The sequence below is a fragment of the Giraffa tippelskirchi genome, chromosome X, assembly GCF_054371585.1.
Source record: "Giraffa tippelskirchi isolate mGirTip1 chromosome X, T2T-mGirTip1v1.2.pri, whole genome shotgun sequence".
NCBI classification, from domain to species: domain Eukaryota; kingdom Metazoa; phylum Chordata; class Mammalia; order Artiodactyla; family Giraffidae; genus Giraffa; species Giraffa tippelskirchi.
Window position 1 is genome coordinate 2168977 of NC_137289.1, and position 26059 is coordinate 2195035.

The 26059-nt window shown below is 63.7% G+C and overlaps 1 protein-coding gene across 5 annotated transcripts; it reads left to right on the forward strand.

The window, feature by feature from the left end:
• Window positions 1-564: 564 nt before the first annotated feature.
• FLNA (filamin A) lies at window positions 565-25746 on the forward strand. Of its 5 annotated transcripts, none has more exons than XM_081568035.1 (48): window positions 565-731; window positions 3690-4098; window positions 7128-7376; window positions 7465-7562; window positions 7685-7832; window positions 8277-8395; window positions 8490-8567; window positions 8660-8822; window positions 8898-9098; window positions 9616-9753; window positions 9839-9962; window positions 10079-10215; window positions 10316-10509; window positions 10591-10704; window positions 10796-10939; window positions 11800-11923; window positions 12007-12167; window positions 12255-12345; window positions 12442-12611; window positions 12870-12987; window positions 13078-13340; window positions 13565-14162; window positions 14254-14427; window positions 14515-14677; window positions 14755-14915; window positions 15004-15174; window positions 15547-15670; window positions 15762-15918; window positions 16547-16736; window positions 16893-16916; window positions 19125-19372; window positions 19483-19578; window positions 19763-19865; window positions 19954-20094; window positions 20207-20335; window positions 20518-20691; window positions 20788-20949; window positions 21045-21248; window positions 21325-21477; window positions 21594-21716; window positions 21836-22102; window positions 22229-22366; window positions 22534-22649; window positions 23197-23329; window positions 24062-24238; window positions 24418-24636; window positions 24722-24925; window positions 25259-25746. In XM_081568035.1, the coding sequence occupies exons 2-48, from the start codon at window positions 3726-3728 to the stop codon at window positions 25444-25446; spliced, it is 7944 nt and encodes a 2647-aa protein (XP_081424161.1). In that variant the 5' UTR covers window positions 565-731; window positions 3690-3725; the 3' UTR covers window positions 25447-25746. The 5 variants fall into 5 exon arrangements, with proteins under 5 accessions (XP_081424161.1, XP_081424163.1, XP_081424160.1 ...); XM_081568034.1 differs by having other exon boundaries at window positions 592-731; window positions 3611-4098; XM_081568038.1 differs by lacking the exon at window positions 16893-16916 and adding an exon at window positions 1656-1992 and having other exon boundaries at window positions 617-731; window positions 3611-4098.
• The last annotated feature ends 313 nt before the right edge of the window (window positions 25747-26059 follow it).

Sequence of the window (26059 nt, forward strand, 5' to 3'; positions counted from 1 at the left end):
CCACCCAGTTCCTGGACACTTGGCTCCTCAGCTGCACCCCACCATCCATGCCCAGGCCTCAGGCCTCCAGCTAACCGTGCTGCTGAGAATTCAGTCCGTTTCTGTTGCTTGCTTCCAGGCCAGGCCTGGCACTGGGCAGGGGCCAAACCCGTGCCAGCGTGGGTCGATGGTTGGCTCGTCTTGGGGCTCGGGTCCCTGCCCCCGTGCAGACTTTCAGGTGGGAGGCGCTCAGTGCATACCTGCTAGGGCCTGTTGCACTTCCCCCTCCAAGGTAGAATCCAACTTGCCCGACCAGCCCCAGGTGGGGAGGGCAGCGCAAGACTGGGCGGCTCCCTGGAGGAGGTGGCCTTCGCTGCTGGGCTGAGATGTGGGCTCTGCAGACCCCCCGGGCAGCCCCTCCCCGTCGGCGGAGGGTGAGCTCATCTCATCGGGGTGGGGGGGGCGTGGGCGGCTGCCGGGGCGCCTGAGCTCACAGTGCGCCCCCGCAGGCCCCCCCGCAACCCCCCGCCCAGCTCCTGGGTGATTTTACCAATTAAGGCTTTCTCGCCGGGCCGGGTCGGGCCGGGCGCGGGGCGGGGGTGCGGCCAACAAGAAGGCGGGCGGCGGCGGCCCATTCGCGTGGAGGCGCCCAGCGCGCAGCGGACTCCAGCGGAGCCCCGAGGCGCCCGGCGCGGGCTCGAAGACCGGCCAAGCGCCACCCCGCGGCCGCCGGCCGCCCGCAGGGAGAGCAGGTGAGGCATCTGCGGCGGGCACCGAGCGGAGTGGTCGGCAGGCAGCTCGCGGAGTTGGTAGGGGGTGCCCGGAGCCAGCTGCAAGCTGGGGTGTGGGGGTGCAGCCGCCTTCCCTGGTTTCCCGGGGAATCCAGGTCTGGCCCCGCAGTGTGAAAGCCCAACAGCCACGGGGGGCGCCCTGGGAGGGTGAACCGGACAGCAGGTCACTGCATGACTGTCCGGGAAGGCAGGGCTCTGAGAGCAGGACGTTGTGTGGGGTCAGGGCGAACGGCCACCTGGAAAGACACTTTGCAGCCAATATGCCCCCTGGAGGGAGGTCGACCATCGGTTCCTCCCTGACATCAGTGCTCTGGGCAGCGGCTGCGTTGGGTAGGGATGCGGGGCTGACTTCTGGGCTGCTGCACTCCACTGGGGCGAGAGCACACGGGGTTGGCCAGGCCAGATTCGAGGCTGGGCCCTGTCCCAGGTTGGCTCTGAGCTGTATGTTCACTGCCAGGCAGGATGTGAAGGCCAGCCCCCCCAGATTCCTGGGCCAAGAGGAGTAGGTGACAGCCGCTGGGAGACCCACCTGCACGGGCTCCTAGCAGCGAAGTCAAGGTGGGAACTCAGCACTGGAGCGCTGTCAGCCTGCCTGCCACACCTGGGCTTGGGCAGCCTCTCCTGCCACCCTGTGCCTCTCTTTCACCAGCCGTGGGAGGCCCTGGCTTGGGGTCTGAGGGCAGGAATGGGGGTGGGAAGCGGGGTGTGTCTAACAACATCCAAGAAATTGACTCCAAATAAGGGAAAATATGAAAGAGCTGGATTTCTGCTTCCAGGGACTGCCCGGTCTGGGGGCTTTGGGATGGGGCGCCACCTGGTGGTGATACTATGTCCCCTGGGGACAAGAACTCGTTACACCCCCATCTCTTATCACCCCCCAAATAGGGAAGAAGCCTAAGACTGGAAGCCAGGGCTTCTGTCCCCCTTTCTGCTGGAGTTGGCTGCTGGTTACTGACACTGACTCAGTTTCCCTGCTCTCTGAAGATTAAGAAATGAACACAGATAACCCAACTGGATGGCACTTGTCGAGTGACAATGAATTCTCAGTGTGATTCTCTCCTTGGGGGACTGGCTCTTCGGGGGGCAGGGGGATCAGAAGGACGGCTGTCATCTTTGCTTGGATGGGGCCTGCTAGGGAGGGGTCTGCACGGGTCCCCCTCTACCGCTGTCCCTCCCACCTCCATCCCAGTCCCCAGACACCGTGGTGTGGAGTTTTGCACAGGTGTGTCTAAAGTGGTCAGGCCTTTAGACTGAAAAATGTCACTGGTGAGCAAAAACCAGTGTGGGGTGCCAGGCAGCCCCAAAGCAAGCATGCTGGAGGCCGGGTGCCAACTGCAGCCCCACTGTGGGTGACAGTCCCCAGGGCCTTATTTGGGCATGCTGACCTCGGGGCTCCTTTCCCACTGGTCTTTAGCAGAGACCTTAAGTACTGCTAGTCAGCAGCTCAATCTAAGAACCAAGCAGGAGGGACAGAGACATGCCTTTCTGGAAAAAAAAAAAAGATGTGAGGAAGGGAACACCCCGCAGAGGGAGAGTACACAGGACCGGGGGAAGTGAGTCCACTCTGGGGACGAAGCAACCGGTAGGCTGGCTTCTCCAGACTGAAGAGGGTGGCAGTGACTGTCCCTGACAGGCCTCTTGCCTCTGTGCCTTTGCTGGTCTTAGTATCCCCACAGTGAACCCCCCATAGTCTCCAGTTATCTACAAGAAAATGTATTTTGAGCGAATAGGTCCCCAGTGCCCTGAAGACAGTCCTGGCTCCGCGACAGGCCCCGGCTGCCTTCCATGGTTTGCCCCCTTCAGTCCCCTGGCCCCCCTGTCCGGGAGGCCCCCTCTGCACTCCCACGACCCTGAAGCCCGCTGAGACCCGTCAGAGCGCACTATCGGAAGCCCCGGGCAGGTCCCTCTGGCAGCCTCCTGGGTCACGCTGGGCTCAGGGGCCATCCCAGCCACAGAGGGGAAGGCCCTCACGCCTCGGGTGGACTGCCGGTGGGTGAGGCAGGCACCCGCCGTTTCTGCATGCATCGCATCACACGGCGCCCCGTGCCAGTGCCCATTGGCATGCCCGGGCCCCTTCCAAGGCTGCTGGCTCCTGGAGCGCCGGTGGCCTCCTGGCCCAGTGCCCCATTTCCTCAGCAGGGAGGGAGGGAGGGAGGTGGGGATCGGCGGGTGCAGGCCAGTGTCCCGCAGAGCGGAAAGGCGTGCTGGGGCAAGGGGGCTGGGGGTCTGGAGGTCTGGGGGCCGGCTTAGGGTCGGGCGGCTACGTGCTTCCCCGGCATGGCGCACGCGCCCAGCGCGGGCAGCAGCGCCTAGTCCGGACCCGCGCTCTCCAAGGGCTCGCCCCTTCGGATCGGGCCCCTTCTCGCAGCTGCCGGCGGGGCGGCCGGCTGGGGCGCGGCCAGGGACCCCGGAGCGCCGGAGGTCTGGGGAGAGGGGGCGGCGAGGACCGAGCGGAGTCCACGTGACTCAGGGAGGACGAGCCACCCCCTGCAGGGGCCTTGGGGAAGGAAAGTCCCTTGTATGGTGTGCCCGATGCTGGCCAAGCGGTCCCCTGCGCTAGACGCTGTTCAGCCTTTCATCGCTGCAGCGTTTCCTGCTGCGCGGGAGGGAGACCTCAGCATTTGCTCTCAGCCTCGCCCGCTCTGGGGCCCAACGACCCTTCCCGGTGCCTGGGGGTCGGGTCAAAGCGCCGGAGCGGGGGGACTCAGGGGGGCATTCCAACGGGTGGGGCGGGGCGGGGCGGGTGCGGCCCCGAAGCCCCACCCTCGGTCCCGCCCCTCAGCGGCCCCGCCTCCTGGCCCCGCCTCTGTCAGCATTTAAAGGGCTCGCTCTCTCCGCAGCGCAACCTCTGCTGTCTGCCTCGCCCTGCGCTCGCTGAGGTGCCTGCGACTTTAATTAAAGGGCCGTCCCCTCGTCTAGGCTGCAGCACCGCCCATCGGCTCCTCGCGCCTCAAAATGAGTAGCTCCCACTCCCGAGCGGGCCAGAGCGCTGCGGGCGCGGCTCTGGGCATCGGCGCTGACACGCGAGACGCCGAGATGCCGGCCACCGAGAAGGACCTGGCGGAGGATGCGCCGTGGAAGAAGATCCAGCAGAACACGTTCACGCGCTGGTGCAACGAGCACCTCAAGTGCGTGAGCAAGCGCATCGCCAACCTGCAGACGGACCTGAGCGACGGGCTGCGTCTTATCGCGCTGCTCGAGGTGCTCAGCCAGAAGAAGATGCACCGCAAGCACAACCAGAGGCCCACCTTCCGCCAGATGCAGCTCGAGAACGTGTCGGTGGCGCTCGAGTTCCTGGACCGCGAGAGCATCAAGCTCGTGTCCATCGGTGAGGGCACGGGCCGCCCGGTGGCGCTGGGGGGGCGAGGGTGGGGGTTTACGTGCGTCCTCCCCTATTCCCCGAGCCGACCCCTCGCAGACATCCCCTTAAGCTGCGGCGCTGCCCCAGGAGCCCTCGGGGCCGCCCAGCTGCGTGCGGGCCTTAAGAACAAAGGCTCCCAACCCAGCGGTGCGTGCGGACCGCTACGCGCCCCCGCCCGCCGGTCCCCGGCTGGCCCACGCCCAGGCTGAGCTCACATCCTCCACAGGCCGCGCCCCTGCTGCTGCGCCCGCGGTGGGAGAGGGCTGGGGCGGGGTGGGAAGGCGGTCCGGCGGGCACTGGCCAAGCTCTGGCCGTGCGCCCAGCGCCCCATCTCTGACGAGGGGGAGGCCAGGACTCTCCACCCCCTATAGCAGTTGGGAGATGGCTCTTTGGCCTTCGGACACCTTTGTGGTTCCTAAAGAGAGGCTTGGAGCTTGTGGGTCCCATTGTCTAGGACCCACTCAACTGTAGATTGTTCCAAGTTTAGATCTCCTTTTGGGAACTTGGGGCCCAGAGAGGACCATAGCTAGCCAAACAGCACCTGAGATAGGTTTGGGTGCTGGCCAGTGGAGGGAGCTGGCTTGTAGTCGCTTAGACACCCGGTTACTGTTGATCGCGGGCCAAACTCTTGCTTCCATGTAGGACTTGCTTTTCTGCATCTAGAATACAGGAGTTCGCTGGGAAGTACTCCAACATGTGCTGGGCTCACTGCCAGCCCAATGTCTGTGTCACTGGGCTGGTGAGGCTGGCATTGACCAGGTGTACCGCATCATTCCCAGGCACCTCTCGAGATGGGAGCCACACAGGGACCGGCACCAGAACTGGTGACTTTGGACGGGGGTGGCAATGTGAGACTGGGAGTGAAGGAGCACCAGCTTTATTTTATCCAGCATTCAAAGAGGCCTTCCAGCGGCCCCTGCAGCCCTGGCCCGGTCGGTCCATGCTGAGCCTGAGAAAGTGAGGGACCAAGACTCAGGTGCCCCCAACCACTCTGGGCAGGTCTCGAGGGCCCCACCTCTTTTTCTGGAATGCAAGTCCAGGCCGAGGCCCACCCCCCAGTCCCATACTCAGTCTAGCCAAGCTGAGTCATCTCTGAGCCTTGGGTGGGGGGGCAACCGGATGTGGGGAGGCGAGCCACACCCCAGTTGTCTGGGGGGGGTCTCCTCCTCTTCCCCCCGCCCTTCTCCTCCTCTTGTGAGCTGGCTGGAGCAGGCCTAGTTCCCAGAGCTTTGCCATATAAGGCAAAAAAATGTTGGAAAGCAGCAGTGATTAGGGGAAGGAGGGGGCAGGCTGGCCCCGAGGCTGGGGAAAGGGGGTGGGATGGGGCGGGGCCATCCAACCAGTCAGTCTCTCAACTCTTAGCCCCGTCCTTCCCGCCCTTTTTTGTGAGTCGGCTGGAATCGGCCTGGGCTAGCCTCCTATGGACCAGGGGGGGCCCAGCCCCAGGGGGACTGATAAGCTTGGCTTTGTGTGTCCCCTCGCGGGTCTGGGTGGACCTCAGGCCTCCCGAAGGCTCAGGGTTCTGGGGATGGGAACCTGGTGGGAAAGCGCAAGTGATCCCATGTACTTGGTCTTTTCCAAGCCTTCTAGTCATCCCTAGCCTGAGACCCTGTCTCCTGCCGCTTGGCGATAGTGCGAGGCAGTGGTGTAGGACAGGGATGAGCCCCCCGTTGAGAACTGGGAGGCCACTCTACTCTGAGTGGTGTTGAGCTGGTCTTTGAGGTGCGGCCCACTGGGTTCAGAGGCTGCCTGGTCCCCACCCCCCAGTTGACTCACTGGACAAGCATTTTCTCCTGATTATTGGGGAGGGGGTGAGTGGAACCTGTTAGCAGGGATTCCAAAGATAAGCGGCCCTCCTGCGTTCTCAGGCCCAGCCCTAAGCCCCAGTCCCCAAGCGCTTGAGACTGAAGGGCCTTGGGTGGGGCCCTGAGGGGTTGCCATGGTGATGGGGTGCAGGGTGCCTGCCCTAACCACTTCCCCTGTGGTGAGCTTGGTGGCCACCCGCCTGCAGCCCAGCGGCCCGTTAAGTGGTGCAGAGGGCGGGCAGTGGCTGAGCCCACTGCTGAAACAGCAGGACTCTGGGATCCCACCCACAACCCCCTGCCAAGCGGGGGGCCCTGGGCACCCAACCCAGGCTGGCGGGCTCCGCCCCCACCCCCACCAGGCTGGGTGAGGGGGCCCCTGGAATGTGTCCTGCTTGGCATCCCGGCTGGCAGGCCATCCCTGCTGGGCCCCAGTGAGTCACGGCCAGACCGCTGGTTCCTTGGGGCGCCCAGCCCCCTCCCCTGCACCAGGCCAATGGCCCAACCCCCAGCCTGGCTCTGTAGGGGGAAGGGTGAGCACAAAGGAAGTGGGGGCGGGCAGGGGTTCACACCCTCCACCCAAAGGGTCCTTGCCCAACTTCCCCAGCCTCAGCCATTCACACCCCTACCCTGGGCCAGAAGTGGTATTTCCCAACCCGCTCCTGGCTTGCCTTCTTCTTCCCCAGCACCCGCCCAGGGGCCCTGGCATCAAGGCCCCGGGGTCCAGCTGTTCCCCCTGCCCCTTCCCTGGAGATCTCTGGAGAGGGCCCTGGGTGGCTGCAAAGCACTCACCCACTCTCTCTCTCTGGAGCCATCTTTGGGGATGAGGGCTCCGTCTGCAGCCTGGGTCTGTCGCCTGTCCATCCTCTGGGCCCCCATGGCCCAGGGGCTTCTGGCAGCCCCCCTGATTGGGCTGTATTGGCACCGCACATCTGGGGGGGTTACCCCTGAACCTCCTTGACGCTCCCACGGGCGCCCGCACCCCACCCTGCCCCACAGAGGCCTCCTCCTCCTCCCTGGGGCCTGCTGTCCGCCACACTCACCAGTGCCTGGGAGTGGCCTGCTGTCCCGAGTGTGTGCTTCCGCCCTCCCTCCCCCCAAAGCCACGTGTGTGCATGCGTCCGTGCCTGTGCCAAGGGCCCCCCCCCCGGGTCAGCTGTGCCCACCCAGCGCTGCCGCTCGTTGCCCTTGCAGACAGTAAGGCTATCGTGGACGGGAACCTCAAGTTGATCCTGGGCCTCATCTGGACCCTGATCCTGCACTACTCCATCTCCATGCCCATGTGGGATGAAGAGGAGGACGAGGAGGCCAAGAAGCAGACCCCCAAGCAGAGGCTGCTGGGCTGGATCCAGAACAAGCTGCCACAGCTGCCCATCACCAACTTCAGCCGTGACTGGCAGAGCGGCAGAGCCCTAGGCGCCCTGGTCGACAGCTGTGCCCCGGGTGAGGGATGTTGGGTGTTGGGGGTGAAGAGGACGGCCTGCGGTGAGGTCCCGTGGCCCCTAGACTGACGACTTCCCTCCATCTGCAGGCCTGTGCCCCGACTGGGATTCCTGGGATGCCAGCAAGCCCGTGAACAATGCGCGGGAAGCCATGCAACAAGCCGACGACTGGCTGGGCATCCCTCAGGTACGCCTCCCTCCCCTGGCCAGCGGGGGCTGCGTGGGGGCCGAGGTCCCCGAGGGGAGAGGTGGCATGTCCCAGGAACCCCAGGCTTGGAGGCTGACCAGCTCTTCCCTTTGTCCCTGAAGGTGATCACCCCCGAGGAGATCGTGGACCCCAATGTGGATGAGCACTCCGTCATGACCTACCTTTCCCAGTTCCCCAAGGCCAAGCTGAAACCGGGGGCTCCCCTGCGGCCCAAACTCAACCCGAAGAAAGCCCGAGCCTACGGGCCAGGTGAGGGAGCCAGGCGGGAGTGCTCCTGCAAGGTCACCTCCTCCCCGTGGGGCCGCATCCTCTGAGAAATGTCAGCTCCTGGGGAGTCTTCCGTCACGTGGCCACTGGGTTATCGACTACCCTCCACAAGTCAGACAGGAGTGGGTCAGGGCTGATCAAAAGCAGCCACTGGCTGGACGTTCCCCATGTCACACCCACCCAAGGCAGAGTGTGTTTAGGGAGGAAGGACTCATCCGCTTTGCTGTAAGTGAACTTGAGACCCAGCCAGGGTATCCGATAGGAGCCCGAGCCCCAGCACGCTCGAGCGAGCATTCTAGAAAACAGGCCCAGGCCTGTCCCACAAGAGCACCAGTTCAGAAGGGAATAGGGAGGGGTGCTGAGCCCGTGCAGGTGAGGGGATGGCCCTGACGGCCAACCCGTGGCTTCCTCACCCTCCCCGGGCAGGCATTGAGCCCACGGGCAACATGGTAAAGAAGAGAGCAGAGTTTACCGTGGAGACCAGAAGCGCCGGGCAGGGAGAGGTGCTGGTGTACGTGGAGGACCCGGCCGGGCACCAGGAGGAGGTAAGGCGGCCTGCAGGTAGGGCCTGGCACTGCCAGGCCTCCGTGTGCTGGGGGCTGCTCCGAACGAAGACTCACAGGCTCCTTCCCACCCTAGGCCAAGGTGACCGCCAATAACGACAAGAACCGTACCTTCTCTGTCTGGTATGTCCCCGAGGTGACGGGGACTCACAAGGTGAGCCCTCAGCCTGAGGGGAGGCTGGGAGCAAAAGCTGTGGCTGGGGGGAACCCCAACCCTGGCCTCACTGCCTGCCCCTCCTGGAACAGGTCACCGTGCTCTTTGCCGGCCAGCACATTGCCAAGAGCCCCTTCGAAGTGTACGTGGACAAGTCCCAGGGAGATGCCAGCAAAGTGACTGCCCAGGGCCCTGGCCTGGAGCCCAGCGGCAACATCGCCAACAAGACCACCTACTTCGAGATCTTCACAGCGGGTGAGCAGAGGGTGCTGAGGCTGATGGGACATGGGAGGAGGAGAGGCTGCAAGCTGAGCCACTGCTTCCCGGCAGGTGCGGGCACAGGCGAGGTGGAGGTGGTGATCCAGGACCCAGCGGGCCAGAAGGGTACCGTGGAGCCTCAGCTGGAGGCCCGGGGTGACAGCACGTATCGCTGCAGCTACCAGCCCAGCATGGAGGGCGTCCACATGGTGCACGTCACCTTCGCCGGGGTGCCCATCCCTCGCAGCCCCTACACGGTCACTGTGGGCCAAGGTAGGCCAGCCCCAGCTGCCTTATGCAGGGCACAGCTCCAGCCGGGCAGTCTTGGAGGGGGGGGCAGCCGGGCAGGTGCTGCTGCAACCCCTCCCTGGCTCCCGGGGCGTCTGTGCTTCCACTGTTGGGGCCTCCTCCTCCTCCTCTCGCCTTCCTCTCTCTCTCTCTCTCCACGCTTTCACCTTCAGAAGAGCTCGCTCCAGCTGTCTAGAAACCTGCTGCTCTCTGCTCTGCCCACAGGGTCAACGGTACTTGGATCTGTCTTCCTCGGGGGTTGGGGGTGGGTGGGCCGAGTTGGGGGGCTGCGGGGGGGAGCTGGCGTGGACGGAGCACAGGGGAGGAGGCCTGCCATGTCCGGGCCTGGGCCCCTGGTCCTTGGGTCACAGTCCTCCCTCCTGGTTCTTTCTTACACGTCCCTCACCATCCCGGGCGGCCCGCCGGCCCAGTCTGGTGGGAGACAAGGGAGGGGGTCTCCCCACACTAGCTCCCAACAGCTCAACCAGTCCTCTGCTCACAGCTTGTAACCCAGGTGCCTGCCGCGCCGTCGGCCGGGGTCTCCAGCCCAAGGGTGTGCGAGTGAAGGAGACGGCCGACTTCAAGGTGTACACAAAGGGGGCGGGCAGCGGAGAGCTGAAGGTCACCGTGAAGGGCCCCAGTAAGTTGGCCTGTGGCTGTGGTAGGGTGATGCCAGCCCCTAGCCACTGCTCAGCAGGCCTGAGGCCTCCGCTTGTCTCTGACAGAGGGCGAAGAGCGTGTGAAGCAGAAGGACCTGGGCGACGGTGTCTATGGCTTCGAGTATTACCCCATGGTCCCCGGCACATACACCGTCACGATCACGTGGGGTGGCCAGAACATCGGGCGCAGGTGAGGCCCTGGATGAGCGCTTTAGAGGTGGCATGCCTTCTCCCCTGCAGGGCTCGGGCCAGCCCACCTCCAGGATGGGCCCTTCAGCACTCCCCTGGGTGGCTCTCTCCTTGCAGTCCCTTCGAGGTGAAGGTGGGCACCGAGTGTGGCAATCAGAAGGTGCGAGCTTGGGGCCCCGGGCTAGAGGGTGGCGTCGTTGGCAAATCTGCAGACTTCGTCGTGGAGGCCATCGGCGATGACGTGGGCACACTGGGTGAGTAGGCGGCTGCAATGGGGGTACCCCGGGGCAGAGGCTGGCGAGGGCCACCCTCCTGTGGCTCCAGGGCCCTCACGGAGCTGGCGGCTGTTGTCAGGCTTCTCGGTGGAGGGCCCGTCGCAGGCCAAGATCGAATGTGACGACAAGGGTGATGGCTCCTGCGATGTGCGCTACTGGCCACAGGAGGCTGGTGAGTACGCGGTGCACGTGCTGTGCAACAGTGAGGACATCCGTCTCAGCCCCTTCATGGCCGACATCCGCGACGCGCCCCAGGATTTCCATCCAGACAGGGTAAAGGGCATGTGCTGCTGGGTGGGGGGGCCTGGGGGGGCCGGCACTCTGTGCCCTGAGACCTGGGTGGCCTCCCATCAGGTGAAGGCACGTGGGCCTGGATTGGAGAAGACCGGCGTGGCTGTGAACAAGCCGGCAGAGTTCACAGTGGATGCCAAGCATGGCGGGAAGGCTCCTCTCAAGGTCCAAGTTCAGGTGAGGTGCTCCCCCACGCCAGGAGCAGGCTGGGCAGGCGCCTAAACCTGGGCACTGACCAGGAGGCCACTTGCTCCTGCCCACTTTTCAGGACAATGAGGGCTGCCCCGTGGAGGCGACGGTCAAGGACAATGGCAACGGCACTTACAGCTGCTCCTATGTGCCCCGGAAGCCGGTGAAGCACACAGCCATGGTTTCCTGGGGAGGCGTCAGCATCCCCAACAGCCCCTTCCGGGTGAGCCTTTAGCCTGCTTCCCTGGGGCCCCTGCTTTGTTTGATACAACTCTATTTGATGAAACTCATAGGCCATACAGCTGACCCCTTTCCAGTATCCAACTTGGTGGTTTTGGGTGAGTTCCGAGTTGTGCAGCCATTACCACGATGGAAGACGACGCCATTTTCACCCCCCCTCCAAAGAAAGTCGGCAACCCTCCAAAGGCCCCCTGCCCTGGCCTAAGCAGCCTCTCCTCTCTCTGCTTTCTCGTATCCCCCTGTGGCCTGTATACTGTGAGTCATTGCTTCTTGCCTCTCAATGGCTGGATGATACACCATTGTGTGGATAGACCATGTTTTCTGTTTCCAGTCATTTGTTGGTGGACATTTGGGAGTTTTTTCACCTTTTGGCTGTCGGGAGCTGTGCTATGAATGTTCCAGTATGGGTGTTAGAGGGGACGAGTGATCTCATGTCTCTGGGTGGATAGATACCAAAAAATGGAATTGCAGCATCATATGGTTGCTTGTGTTTGGAAAAGGAAAGGAAAGTTGCTCAGTCATGTCCGACTCTTTGCGACCCCACGGACTCTAGCCCAACAGGCTCCTCCATCCAGGGGATTTTCCAGGCAAGAATACTGGAGTGGGTTGCCATTTCCTTCTCCAGGAGACCCTCCCAACCCAGGGATCAATCCCGGGTCTCCAGCATTGTAGGCAGACACTTTATCGTCTGAGCCACCAAGGAAGTCTGCTTGTGTTTGAGGGGCCACCAAATGATTTCCGAGGGTGGTGGCGCCACTTTGCATGCCTGCCAGCGGTGGGTCAGAAACTCCTCCCTGTCCTCCCGGCTGGTCGTTACCCTGTGCTTGCCCCTTTCCCCTGCAGGTGAACGTGGGTGCTGGCAGCCACCCGAACAAGGTCAAGGTGTATGGCCCAGGAGTGGCCAAGACAGGACTCAAGGCTCATGAGCCCACCTACTTCACTGTGGACTGCACGGAGGCTGGCCAGGGTAAGGCCCTGCCTCGGGAGTGGGTGGCCAGTGGGCGCGGTGTCCCCATGAGGTCCACAGCCCCATGCCCTCCTCCGCCGCAGGTGACGTCAGCATCGGCATCAAGTGTGCCCCGGGCGTGGTGGGCCCTGCGGAGGCCGACATCGACTTCGACATCATCCGCAATGACAACGACACCTTCACAGTCAAGTACACCCCCCGTGGGGCTGGCAGCTACACCATCATGGTGCTGTTTGCTGACCAGGTGGGTGCTGCTGCTCCCAGCCCCCAAAGACAGCTGAGTGTTAGGGTGCTGCTCGCCTCTCAGCCCTTCTCCTCCCACCCCTTGCAGGCTACGCCCACCAGCCCCATTCGGGTCAAGGTGGAGCCCTCCCACGATGCCAGCAAGGTTAAGGCGGAGGGTCCTGGCCTCAGTCGCACTGGTGAGGACAGGGACCCCGTGGGGAGGTTGGGGCCTGGAACGGGGTGTGTGTGTGTGTGCGTGCAGGAGCCCCTAGAGGGTTACTGTGTCTCCTCAGGGGTTGAGCTTGGCAAACCGACCCACTTCATGGTCAACGCCAAGGCTGCCGGCAAAGGCAAGCTGGACGTCCAGTTCTCGGGGCTGGCCAAGGGGGACGCAGTGCGAGACGTGGACGTCATTGACCATCATGACAACACCTATACCGTCAAGTACACGCCTGTGCAGCAGGTAGCCAGCTCCCTTGACCCCCTGTGGCCATACCCGTCTGTAGTCCTGCCAAGCCTGCAGGCTCCTTCGCATGGTGGGCTAGGTGGCTATCTCCAAGAGACTTTGTGCCCACTCTGGTTTCTCACCTGGGACGGAGAGGGCACAGCAGTTGGGGGGTGCAGTGTCCCTGACCACCCAACCCCCGTGCCCAAGTTGGGAAGGCACGGGCCAGGGGAGCTCAGCCATGACCCCTGACTCTGTTTTTTGTACCCCTCTCAGGGCCCAGTGGGCATCAATGTCACTTATGGAGGTGATGCTATTCCCAAAAGCCCCTTCTCAGTGGGGGTGTCTCCAAGCCTGGACCTCAGCAAGATTAAGGTGTCCGGTCTGGGAGAAAGTAAGTTGCTGGGACCCTGGCACGGCCACTGGGGATGCCCGGGCTGCCTGAGCAGCCTCACAGTCCTGTCTTCCCCCATCGCTTCAACAGAGGTGGATGTTGGCAAAGACCAGGAGTTCACTGTCAAGTCCAAGGGCGCCGGTGGCCAGGGCAAAGTGCTGTCGAAGATTGTGGGCCCCTCGGGGGCAGTGGTTCCCTGCAAAGTGGAGCCAGGCCTTGGGGCTGACAACAGTGTGGTGCGCTTTGTGCCCCGTGAGGAGGGGCCCTACGAGGTCGAGGTGACCTACGACAGCGTACCTGTGCCCGGCAGCCCCTTTTCCCTGGAAGCCGTGCCCCCCACCAAGCCTAGCAAGGTAAGGGGGGTGCCAGGGCCACAGCCCACGTCTGCTTTGGACTCACCCTTACCCCTTCTCCTCTTGGTCCTTCTGAGCGAGGGCCCTGCTTGGGCCTGTGCCTGCCTGGTAGGGGAGGGAAGCCAGAACGAGAAGAGAGACAGATGGAGTCAGGCTGGGGTCTGAGGGTCAAGGGTCAGAGAGCTGGTGCAGCTTGGTTTCCTGACCCGCCCCTCCTCCCCCAGGTGAAAGCCTTCGGGCCAGGGCTGCAGGGGGGCAGTGCAGGGTCTCCTGCCCGCTTCACCATCGATACCAAGGGCGCCGGCACAGGCGGCCTGGGCCTCACGGTGGAAGGCCCTTGTGAAGCTCAGCTCGAGTGCCTGGACAATGGGGATGGCACGTGCTCTGTGTCCTACGTGCCCACCGAGCCCGGGGACTACAACATCAACATCCTCTTCGCTGACACCCACATCCCCGGCTCCCCGTTCAAGGCCCACGTGGTTCCCTGCTTCGACCCGTCCAAGGTCAAGTGCTCGGGCCCCGGGCTGGAGCGGGCCACAGCCGGGGAGGCCGGCCAGTTCCACGTGGACTGCTCAAGCGCAGGCAGTGCAGAGCTGACCATCGAGATCCGCTCCGAGGCGGGGCTGCCAGCCGAGGTGCACATCCAGGACCACGGCGACGGCACGCACACCATCACCTACATCCCCCTGTGCCCTGGGGCCTACACCGTCACCATCAAGTACGGTGGCCAGCCCGTGCCCAACTTCCCCAGCAAGCTACAGGTGGAGCCCGCGGTGGACACCTCGGGCATCCAGTGCTATGGGCCTGGGATCGAGGGTCAAGGTGTGAGGCTCTGCCATGGGATATGGGGGCAGGGGAACCGGGGCCCCTGGAGCCCCCGTCTTCGTCTTCATGTTCCCCTCACCCACCGCAGGTGTCTTCCGAGAAGCCACCACCGAGTTCAGCGTAGATGCCCGGGCTCTGACGCAGACTGGAGGGCCCCACGTCAAGGCTCGCGTGGCCAACCCCTCGGGCAACCTGACCGAGACCTACGTGCAGGACTGCGGCGATGGCACATACAAAGTGGAGTATACGCCTTACGAGGAGGGTGTGTGTCAGGGCACCAGAGGGACTGGGGTGGGGTAAGGGGGCAAGGCAGCCTGGGCCCCTCCTAAGCCAGCCTGCCCTCCTGCAGGACTCCACTCGGTGGATGTGACCTACGACGGCAGCCCTGTGCCCAGCAGCCCCTTCCAGGTGCCAGTGACTGAAGGCTGTGACCCCTCCCGAGTGCGCGTCCATGGGCCGGGCATCCAAAGCGGCACCACCAACAAGCCCAACAAGTTCACTGTGGAGACCAGGTGGGCGAGAGCCCCAGAGGCAGGGGCTGTGGTGGGCCTTAGAAGTCGGGGGATAACGAGCTGTCTGTTTGGACTAGGGGAGCTGGCACGGGGGGCCTGGGCTTGGCTGTCGAGGGCCCCTCCGAGGCCAAGATGTCCTGCATGGACAACAAGGATGGCAGCTGCTCGGTTGAGTACGTACCCTACGAGGCTGGCACCTACAGCCTTAACGTCACTTACGGCGGCCACCAAGTGCCAGGTGAGGAAGTGGGTCAGCTGGGGCCGGGCTGTGGCCATCTGCCTGCCCTCCAGCCTGTCTCAGAAATGCCACCTCTCGGCCCCCACAGGCAGTCCTTTCAAGGTCCCTGTGCACGATGTGACAGACGCGTCCAAGGTCAAATGCTCTGGGCCTGGCCTGAGCCCAGGCATGGTCCGTGCCAACCTCCCTCAGTCCTTCCAGGTGGACACGAGTAAGGCTGGCGTGGCCCCACTTCAGGTCAAAGTGCAGGGGCCCAAAGGTGAGTGTGCCTGGGGTGTGGGGGTCAGGTCAGGAGGGCCTGGTCCCCTGAGGGAGGGGATCTCGCACATCTTGGGGTGGGACGCAGGTGGGCAGGCAATTGATGGAGGAGCCTCAGGTGACACCAAAGCCAGTGACCTGGTAAAGGGGACGGAAAGGACATAGACCACTGAGCAGAGGTCGGAAGGAGAGAGGGCAAGGGCCCAGGTGGTACCCAGATTAGTGTCTCATGTCACAGAGACTCAGGGCTGTTCCTGGGGATGGGCAGGGCTAGGCCTGGGGTGGGGGCTGAGTATACATGGCTCAGATCCGGCTTTCTAGTGTAGTGGTCCTAGGAACCCAGCTGAGGCTCTGTCTCTGGGACTGGGGTCAGGCCTGGTGGAGCCGGTGGACGTGGTGGACAATGCCGATGGCACCCAGACTGTGAACTATGTGCCCAGCCGCGAGGGGCCCTACAGCATCTCAGTGCTGTATGGAGATGAAGAGGTGCCCCGCAGGTAAGGGGCAGGGCCCTCTGTCTCAGGGGAGGCGGCCCTGGCCTGGGCACCAAGAGCCATCCTAACCACCCACCACATCCTGGCCCAACAGCCCCTTCAAGGTTAAGGTGCTGCCTACACACGATGCCAGCAAGGTCAAGGCCAGCGGCCCAGGGCTCAACACCACGGGTGTGCCTGCCAGCCTGCCTGTGGAGTTCACCATTGATGCCAAGGACGCTGGGGAGGGCCTGCTGGCTGTCCAGATCACGGTAAGCGGGCCACACGGGTCCACCTGGCCCTGCTGTTTTGCAGCTCTGGGTCCATGGCAGGTGGGGAGGGGAGGGACCCGGGCCTGAGGTCTGCAGCCTGGGGCAGATGAGCCAATCTGGGGGTCTCTGGTCTCCCCCGGGAGCCGGGCCCCTGCCTCTAGGATGGTGGTCGCAGACCTAGGCTTCCCACACACACATACTTGCTCACTTCTGATGTCACCAAAGCCCTTGGTGCCTCAACTTTTCTGCCTGTAACATTCTCCAGGGCCGGGTATAAGGCTGGGACTCTGGGATCTTTGGAGGAGCTTGTCCTACTGCTGGGGTTGGCCCTGGGGTAGAAGACTGGGGCTGAGAGGTGTTCGTGGGGATAAAGCAGGATGGGTGCCAAGTTTCCTGGCCATGCCTGTCATCATGAGGGAGGCGGGGATACTGGGCATTTGGGGGCTTCCCTTCTGGACCTTGCCCGTGGGGAAGTAAAGGACAGTGCTGGATGCAGGCAGCCATTTTGGGCCATGGTGGCTCACCTTGCAGCAGCAGTGCTTGACGCTTCGTCCTCTGAGAGGGCCTGAGGGAATCCCGGGCCAGAGTGAGCTTGGACCAACTGTCTTCCCTGTGCTCTGCTACACAGGACCCGGAGGGCAAGCCCAAGAAAACGCACATCCAAGACAACCACGACGGCACGTACACGGTGGCCTATGTGCCAGACGTGACAGGCCGCTACACTATCCTCATCAAGTATGGTGGTGACGAGATCCCCTTCTCCCCATACCGTGTCCGTGCTGTGCCCACAGGGGATGCCAGCAAATGCACCGTCACAGGTGAGCCCGGCGTGCCAGCGGCCACGGCGCTCAGCACGGGGCTTGGGTGTGCCTGTGTGCAAGGGCTCGCTGCTTGGGGCGGCGTGTGGGAGTGGGGGCCGCCTCCTTGAGTGACTCACCTGACCTTTCTCCTTGCTCTCTGCCCTCTCACCTCAGTGTCAATCGGAGGTCACGGGCTAGGTAAGCTGCTTGCTGGGGCCACTCCCAATGCCCCTTCTGCCCAGAGGGCAGCTTCCTTTCCTCTTCCGGCTGATTCCCAGGACAGTTCCAGCTGCAGCTCTTGGCAGGGACAGAGGGGAGGAACTGGAGGGTTAGGGCCCAGGGAGGCCTCCGGAGCTGGGCATGAGTGCTCCTGCCCTCCCCCTCTCTGGGCCTCTGTTTTTCCACCTGAGAAGTCGGGTTGCAGCTGTGAGCTTTGGGGCGAGGTGCATCCCGAGAGGCACCCCCCTGGGGGCTCTGGGGTCTGGGGATCTTGGCGCCCCGGGACAGTCCCGGGGGCGGACAGCAGGCCCGGTCTCTTTTCACTTCCTCCTTCTGAGTCCAGGGTCTCCCCCAAGCAGCGGGAGTCCCCGGCCCCAGCCGGATCCACAGACCCCTCGTCCCCATCTCCCGGGGGCCTCTGCGTCCCGGGCCGGGGGAGGTGCCGGTGCATGAGTGGGTGGGGCTGGCTGGTAGTGCCATAGCACCAGCATCAACTGCTTGGGCGGCCAGCATGGCGGGGCCCGGCCCAGCCTCAGAGTGCCAAAGTGCACTCGGTGGCCCACCCTCTCCCTGCCTCCCTCCCTCCCCATCCCCCACCAGCAGTGACGTTATTCAGATGGTCCCCAACCAGACCTGGGAGGGAAGGCCCGCCCCAGCCAGGGATGCCAGCAAGAGGCCACAAGTACATGGGAGCCTCTGGAGGCTGGAGGCCTGGACCTTAGCCGAGGTGGCCCTGGAGAAAGCTAGAGGGCAGCAAGGGTTCAATGACTCTGTCCAGGGTGCCTCAGGGTCTGAGATGACAGGCCTGTGTGCCTGGGCCAGGGGGTAGGACCTTGGGGACCAGGGGCAGGGTCGAGACTGGGGCTGAGAGAGGGGTCTCGGTTTACCTTGGCCTCCATGTGCCAGCAGAGGCAAAGAGCCCAGCTGGGGAACCGAAGTCACTTTGGGATCAGTTGCAGGGCTGGCTTGGGCTAGGCTGCTGGCGGGTGGGTGGGGCTTGAGGGGAGAACCAAATTGGAGGGGTGGGGGGCTTTGAGGATGGAGCAGCCTAGACCCACTGAAGAGCTGGGTGCTGGGCAGGGAGTGCGGGCAGTTGGGGCCAACTGAGGTTGGGGCCCAGGCCGCTCGCTAGATGGTAGGTCCAGGTTCCGAGCCAGGGAGAGCAGGTGTGGCTGTGTGTGAGGTGAGGCCTCCCAGGGCGGGGTGGGTGGCGGGGGTCCAGGCCTAGCGTTCTGGAGCCCTGCAAAGTGGGTGCCCTCGATGGACAGGACAGCTCAGGGGCCGTCCGACTGGCCAGCTGGGGACCCCTTTGAACTCGGCCCCGGGGTGGGTTTGGTGTTGCCAGCTGCTTCTCTGGCAGGGGCCGGGTTCCAGAAAGCACTCGCTGCCAGGCCTCACGGTCCCCAGCCCCCCGAGCCTCCACGGCTGAGCCCAGATCATAACGTCACTGTCCCTCCCCTCTGCTCTCACTGCCTCGCAGCCGTGGCTCTAGCTTGGGCCCCCTGCCCCCTGGGTGCTGCCCCCCCACCGCTGCACTGTGCTGCCTGGGTGCTAACCCCGCTGCCTCCCTGCTTCCCTGCTCCTGGTTCCCTGCCTGCACTGGGCCGTGCCCGGCTGCCCCTTCTCTGCAAGCCTCTGGTCGAGCGAGCCTTCTCAGTTGTCAGGAAACTCCGATTGCACCTTCAGGCCCCGGGGGTGGGGGACAAGTGTCACACGCCCCACGCTGCAGCAGGACTCCGCCTCACCGCGTCCGCACACGGCACTGGGGGCCAGGGCCCAGCCACAGGGGTAAAGGCAGCCCGAGGCTCGGCTGTCGGTCAGCATGGTCCAGGGCACCACCAGCTGAGGCCAAGTTGGCAGGGGAGATGGCAGCAAATGCTTAGGCCCCGGCAGTGGCCTCGGGGCTTTCCAGGCCCTTCTTCTCAGATTCCCGGGTGCCACCCGTTGGGCTTTTCCCATGTGGCGGGGATACCCCCCGAGATAGAACTTCTGGGCTTGAGGTGGTTCTGGGGAACCTTTCCTGCCTTCTGAGAAATCACTCACCATCCCAGCTTTGGGGGTGGGAGGCCTGGCTGTGCTTCGTGGTTGGCAGTAAGAGGCCTGGGCGGCTGACATGTGGACGGCCGCGGCCCGAGCACCAAGCTCATGCCCTGGCCCCCCCTTCGGGGACCCACCCTTCCCCACCAGGTGCTGGCATCGGCCCCACCATCCAGATCGGGGAGGAGACCGTGATCACCGTGGACACCAAGGCGGCAGGCAAAGGCAAGGTCACCTGCACCGTGTGCACCCCCGATGGCTCCGAGGTGGACGTGGACGTGGTCGAGAATGAGGATGGCACCTTTGACATCTTCTACACAGCTCCCCAGCCTGGCAAATACGTCATCTGTGTGCGCTTCGGTGGCGAACACGTGCCCAACAGTCCCTTCCAAGTGACGGTCAGGAGGGACCGGGGCTTGAGGAGGGGGGTCTGGGCGGGGACCTTGCTCGCTGCCCCCACAGGGCTCATAGGTGCGGACAGCCTCGAGCTCTGTACCTTGCTCTGCAGGCTCTGGCTGGAGACCAACCCCCGGCACAGCCCCCATTGCGGCCTCAGCAGCTAGCACCACCATATACCTATGCCCAGGGGGGCCAGCAGACCTGGGTATGGCTTCCCCTGCGGCCTCCCGGCTCGCCCCGCCCTTGAGGACACTTGGGGATGGGCCAGCTGGGTGTCCTATGAGGCCCTGTTCCTCCATCTATGAGGAGGGACCTTGAAGCCTGCCACTCGGGACTCCCTTTCCCTCTAGCTCCTCACTCAGGGCCTATGTGTCCCCCCACCCCCACAGGCCCCAGAAAGGCCCCTGGTGGGTGTCAATGGGCTGGACGTGAGCAGCCTGAGGCCCTTCGACCTTGTCATCCCCTTCACCATCAAGAAGGGTGAGGTCACTGGTGAGTGCAGCTGGGAAGGGGCTAGGGAGCCACAGAGGCTGGAGGGTGCCTGTGGGCTGCCCTGACCCAGGCCCCCCTTGCCCTGCAGGGGAGGTACGGATGCCCTCGGGCAAGGTGGCACAGCCCGCCATCACCGACAACAAGGATGGCACCGTGACTGTGCGCTACGCCCCCAGTGAAGCTGGCCTGCATGAGATGGACATCCGCTACGACAACATGCACATCCCAGGTATGTCTGCTCAGCGTGCCACCTCCCAAGGGCTGGGGGAGGGGGTGGGCTGTGGGACAGACTTGGGCATGACGGGAGGCCCTGGTCCATGTGGTCCCTCTTCCTGCTGCAGGAAGCCCCCTACAGTTCTACGTGGATTATGTCAACTGTGGCCACGTCACAGCCTATGGGCCGGGCCTCACCCACGGGGTGGTGAATAAGCCCGCTGTCTTCACTGTCAACACCAAGGATGCAGGCGAGGGTGAGTGGCAGCTCTCGTCCTGACCTGCCTGTGTGGGGTGGGATGCCATCATCTGGTGGGGGGGGCTGGTCATGGGAGATGCTCCCCAAATGGGGCTCCCCACCCCACCCCCGGCCTCCGCTTGCCCAGTTGGTACAGTGTCCCCAGGCACAGTTCCTACCCTCACTCACAACTCTCTCCAGGGGGCTTGTCCCTGGCCATTGAGGGCCCCTCCAAAGCAGAGATCAGCTGCACCGACAACCAGGACGGGACGTGCAGTGTCTCCTATCTGCCCGTGTTACCTGGTGACTACAGCATCCTGGTCAAGTACAATGAACAGCACATCCCGGGCAGCCCCTTCACCGCCAGGGTCACAGGTAGGGGACAGCCCAGAGCAGCGACAAAGGAGGCAGCTGGCAGGGAGGGCGGTCGCCCTCTCGGTGCCTGGACACACAGTGACTGACCCCTGCCAGGTGACGACTCCATCCGCATGTCCCACCTGAAGGTGGGCTCTGCCGCCGACATTCCCATCAACATCTCCGAGACGGACCTCAGCCTGCTGACTGCCACAGTGGTGCCCCCCTCAGGCCGGGAAGAACCCTGTCTGCTGAAGCGGCTGCGCAACGGCCACGTGGGTAAGAGGCTGGGTGGCAGGGCCTTCTGGGAGGGAGGGAAGCTGGGGGGGAAGTTGCATATCTTTCCCTGGCTGACAGCCCCACCCTGTGCCCAGGGATCTCGTTCGTGCCCAAGGAGACAGGGGAACACCTGGTGCATGTGAAGAAGAATGGGCAGCACGTGGCAAGCAGCCCTATTCCGGTAGTGATCAGCCAATCGGAGATCGGGGATGCCAGCCGCGTGCGGGTCTCGGGACAGGGCCTCCACGAAGGCCACACCTTTGAGCCAGCAGAGTTTATCATTGATACGCGCGATGCAGGTAGGCCGTAGGGACCTGGGAGCTGGGGTCAGGCTGCCATACTTGGCCCCCCAGCTCAGGGGTGTCTCGCCTGCAGGCTATGGGGGGCTCAGCCTGTCCATCGAGGGTCCCAGCAAAGTAGACATCAACACAGAGGACCTGGAGGACGGCACGTGCAGGGTCACCTACTGCCCCACAGAGCCTGGCAACTATATCATCAACATCAAGTTTGCCGACCAGCACGTGCCCGGTGGGTACAGCACCCGTGCACCTCCCCCATGGCTGGACGACCCTCCGTGCCACACCCTGGGGGCCCCTGGCAGAGGGTGACCTGTCTGGGGTGTGGGTTGTGCCTTCTTCCTGCAGGCAGCCCCTTCTCCGTGAAGGTGACAGGCGAGGGGCGCGTGAAAGAGAGCATCACGCGCAGGCGACGTGCCCCGTCAGTGGCTAATGTTGGCAGTCACTGCGATCTCAGCCTCAAGATCCCAGGTGGGAGCTGTGGCGGCCCGGGCGGGTCCCAGGGAGGCCTAAGCAGCAGCCCTGGGGAGCCCCGGACAGAGAGGCGTGCCCTGGGTCGCCCGCTTACTTGGCTGTTCCCCCATCTGCAGAAATTAGCATCCAGGACATGACAGCCCAGGTGACTAGCCCGTCAGGCAAGAGCCACGAGGCCGAGATCGTGGAAGGGGAGAACCATACCTACTGTATCCGCTTTGTGCCCGCTGAGATGGGCATGCACACGGTCAGCGTCAAGTACAAGGGCCAGCACGTGCCCGGGAGCCCTTTCCAGTTCACCGTGGGGCCCCTGGGGGAAGGGGGAGCCCACAAGGTCCGTGCCGGGGGCCCTGGCCTGGAAAGGGCTGAAGCCGGAGTGCCAGGTAGGCCTGCTTCTTTCAGGGCTCTGGCTGCTCTCAGCTAGGGGTATGGTGGGGGGAAGGAAGTCTCCAGCAGCCCCTGCGAGGGGGGCGCAGCCCTCCATGAGGACACACTCTGCTTTCCCACAGCCGAGTTCAGCATTTGGACCCGGGAAGCTGGTGCGGGGGGCCTGGCCATTGCTGTCGAGGGCCCCAGCAAGGCCGAGATCTCCTTCGAGGACCGCAAGGATGGCTCCTGTGGTGTGGCTTACGTGGTCCAGGAGCCAGGTACTGCGATCTGGCTGGGGCTGGCAGGCCGCCCCTGGGGGTGGGTGCCGGTCCGGGTCTACACAGACAGCCCTGCCTTCTCCCCCACTCCAACCCGGAGGCCCCAGGGCCTCTCGGGCTGTCGGGGGGAGGCATGCATAGCCGTCTTGTTCTCTCTCCCCGTCCAGGTGACTATGAGGTCTCGGTCAAGTTCAACGAGGAGCACATCCCTGATAGCCCTTTTGTGGTGCCTGTGGCTTCTCCGTCTGGTGACGCCCGCCGCCTTACTGTTTCTAGTCTTCAGGTGAGGCACTGAGAGAAACCGCCCGCCTGGGGCTCCTGCACCCGGCCAGACCAGAGCCCCTGTGTCCAGGGACCCGGCCAGCCCAGCTCAGGGCGCCGGGCTGCTTCTGCTCTGGCCGGGAACAGCCCACGCCTGGGTTGGCAGGATGCACCCCTGACGGCCACGTGGAGTTTTTCTCGTGTCTCAGGTCTAAAGGCTTTGAACAGAAGCCTGTGCCCCTTGAGCACCAGGGCTGAGGTTTAAAGAGGGACAGCCGCCTGCCAGGGCTGCTGAGTGCTGCTTGCAGGCTGGGGGCCGCCCTGCTTCCCACCTGCCTGCTGTGTGCCTAGAGTGCGTGGGGCTGGGGGTTCGGGGTGTATGCCTGGAGCTTGCTGCCCCTCGAGAAGCGCTGGCTCTCCCTCTTTAAACCCCACTTGGACGCCAGATGGGTAAGTGCCTCCCCCTGGGCCTCCTGCTTCTGGGGCCCAGCCTCCCCTTGCCCCCAACCCCCAGCCTTGCCCCCAACCCCCAGCCTCCACTATCCTAACCATGTCTGCTGTGCTTCCAGGAGTCAGGGCTAAAGGTCAACCAGCCAGCCTCTTTTGCAGTCAGCCTGAATGGGGCCAAGGGGGCAATCGATGCCAAGGTGCACAGCCCCTCAGGAGCCCTGGAGGAGTGCTATGTCACCGAGATCGACCAAGGTGAGGCCCTGCCCAGCCACCCAGCCATCCGCCTAGGCACTGCTGGGAGCAGTGGGCCTCCCTGGGCTGGCCCTGCTGGCTGGAAGCAGGCTGAGAGTGTAAAGCAAGGCACACATTCTGCAAGCAGCTGAGACAGGGCCTGGGCCGGCCGCCCCCTACTTGGGACCCAAGCTCTTGGGGACTGGGCTCAGCAGCCATGCTGCTAGAAAGGACAGAGCCTCTGCAGGCACAATCCTGCCGTCTCTTACAAGAGAGACCCCAGGTCCAGCAGTGGGGCCTGCCAAGGCCTGGAACTCACGGACAGGCTTGGGGATGGGAGGAGCTGCTCAGTCAATTTGACTAGTCCACAGCTGAGTCCTGCCCCTTGCTGGCTGTGTGACCTCGAGCAAGTTCCTGTCTGTCTCTGGGCCCCAGTTAGCATGTGGTGGATATGGCAGTCAGGGTAGCCTTTGTAAGGAGGCATTGAGGTGGGTGTTTTGCTTACAAAAGACTTCAGTCCAAATGCTGCAGCATCTAAAGCTAGCTTGGGCATCTATCAGTAGCTTGGGCATCTAAAGCTTCGTCCCTCAGGCTTCAGGATTTCTGTGCAGTGGGGTGAAGGTGCCCAGCATAGTTCCCAGAAGAAGCTAACTGGGCCCCGAGACCTGCTGGACTCACACTGGTGGGCACATGCCACTTGCTCAGTTTTAGAGGAGGGAGCCCAGGCACACCACCTACTTCTCTGTTCCTCAGATAAATATGCTGTGCGCTTTATCCCACGGGAGAATGGCATCTACCTGATTGATGTCAAGTTCAACGGCACGCACATCCCAGGGAGCCCCTTCAAGATCCGAGTTGGGGAGCCTGGGCATGGAGGGGACCCAGGCCTGGTGTCTGCTTATGGAGCTGGCTTGGAAGGTGGCATCACAGGTAAGTCAGCGTGGGCAGCTTCCAGTGTGTGAACACAACGACTAGGGTTCCCTCCTCCGAGCTCTCGGTGACAAGAGGCGGCGTGCGGATTTGACAAGGCTCTGGTGGGGGGTGGGGGGTGGGAGTGGAGGGCAGAGCAACGGGCCGGGCCAGCTCTACCTACCTTCCCGTGCCCCCAGGGAGCCCAGCTGAGTTTATCGTGAACACCAGCAACGCGGGCGCTGGTGCCCTCTCAGTCACCATCGACGGGCCTTCCAAGGTGAAGATGGATTGCCAAGAGTGCCCTGAGGGCTACCGCGTCACCTACACCCCCATGGCACCTGGCAGCTACCTCATCTCCATCAAGTACGGTGGCCCCTACCACATTGCAGGCAGCCCCTTCAAGGCCAGAGTCACAGGTGAGTCTGGTGCCGGACGGCTGCTACCCACCGCATCGCCAGGCACTCCTGCCATCTCTTGGCTGCCCACTGCTCTGCCCTGCAGGTCACCGCCTTGTCAGCAACCACAGCCTCCATGAGACGTCGTCCGTGTTCGTGGACTCCCTGACCAAGACTGCCACCGTCCCCCAACACGGCGCCCCAGGCCCAGGTCCCACTGATGCCAGCAAGGTGCTGGCCAAAGGCGTGGGGCTGAGCAAGGCCTATATGGGCCAGAAGAGCAGCTTCACGGTGGACTGCAGCAAAGCAGGTGGGCGTGCGGGCCCCAGCCCTTCCAGAAACGGGAAGCTGGAGAGAAAAGCAGAGAGGCCATACCTGGGAAAGAGGGGGTGGGAAGGCCTCTTTGGGGGCCTTCTGGGCCCCCCTGCTAGCTCCTCTGCCCTCCAGGGCCCTGGAGGAACTACAGGTTCTTTGGTTGGTCTGGGGGGACAGGGTGCTGGCAGTTTTTAAGAAGGGCTGTCACCCCAAGTCAGGCAAGGTGGAAAGGGGAGGACCCAGGGCAGGAACAAAGGGGGTTGCTGCAGTCACCACTGATGGGAGGGGGCTTGGGGCCTGGCAGTGAGGCCCTGGCCCCCACCCCCAGGCAACAACATGCTGCTGGTGGGCGTGCATGGGCCCCGGACGCCCTGCGAGGAGATCCTGGTGAAACACGTGGGCAGCAGGCTCTACAGCGTGTCCTACCTGCTCAAGGACAAGGGGGAGTACACGCTGGTAGTCAAGTGGGGTGACGATCACATCCCGGGCAGCCCCTACCGAGTCCTGGTGCCCTGAGTGCTGTGCTTCTGCCAGCCAGCAGCTCCCAGGATGAGAAGTGCCCCTGCGCCCGCCCCTTGCCACCCGAGCAGCACCCGCCCCAGCCCCGGCCAGCCCTGGCCACCCCGTCACTGCAGCCCAACCCTGCCCTGTGCTGCGCTCACCTGCCTCCACGTGGGCAAAGGAGAGAGGCGAGCAGAGGCAGCCTGCCTGTCTTCTTTGGTTCTGGAAGGGGTGAGGGGTGGGGGGGGCCATGCACACCTGCCCGCTAGTTCTCTCCCCTAGCCAAGAGGAATAAAAGTTCTGCTTCCGTTCTGAGTGTGACTCGAGCTTTGTGGCAAAGAGGGCCGATAGGGTGGCTGGAGGCGTGGTCCCGGACCACTGGCTATGGGATCTTCTGCTCCAGCCCCCACTGCTGCCCCAGCACCTGGGGGGCACCTGGGGGCTCGGCCTCCTCTCCGCCTCCCTGGGTTCCGATCCGTGCAGGCCAGAGGCTGTCTAGTGCCCCAAGAATCGAGCCTGACACGAGTGTCCTTGTCCCAGATCATACCAGGAACAGATGCTGTCCCAGGGGAAGGTCAGGCCTCGGCCAGGCTACAGGAGGTTGCTTGCCGGGTGGGAGGGCCAGGTA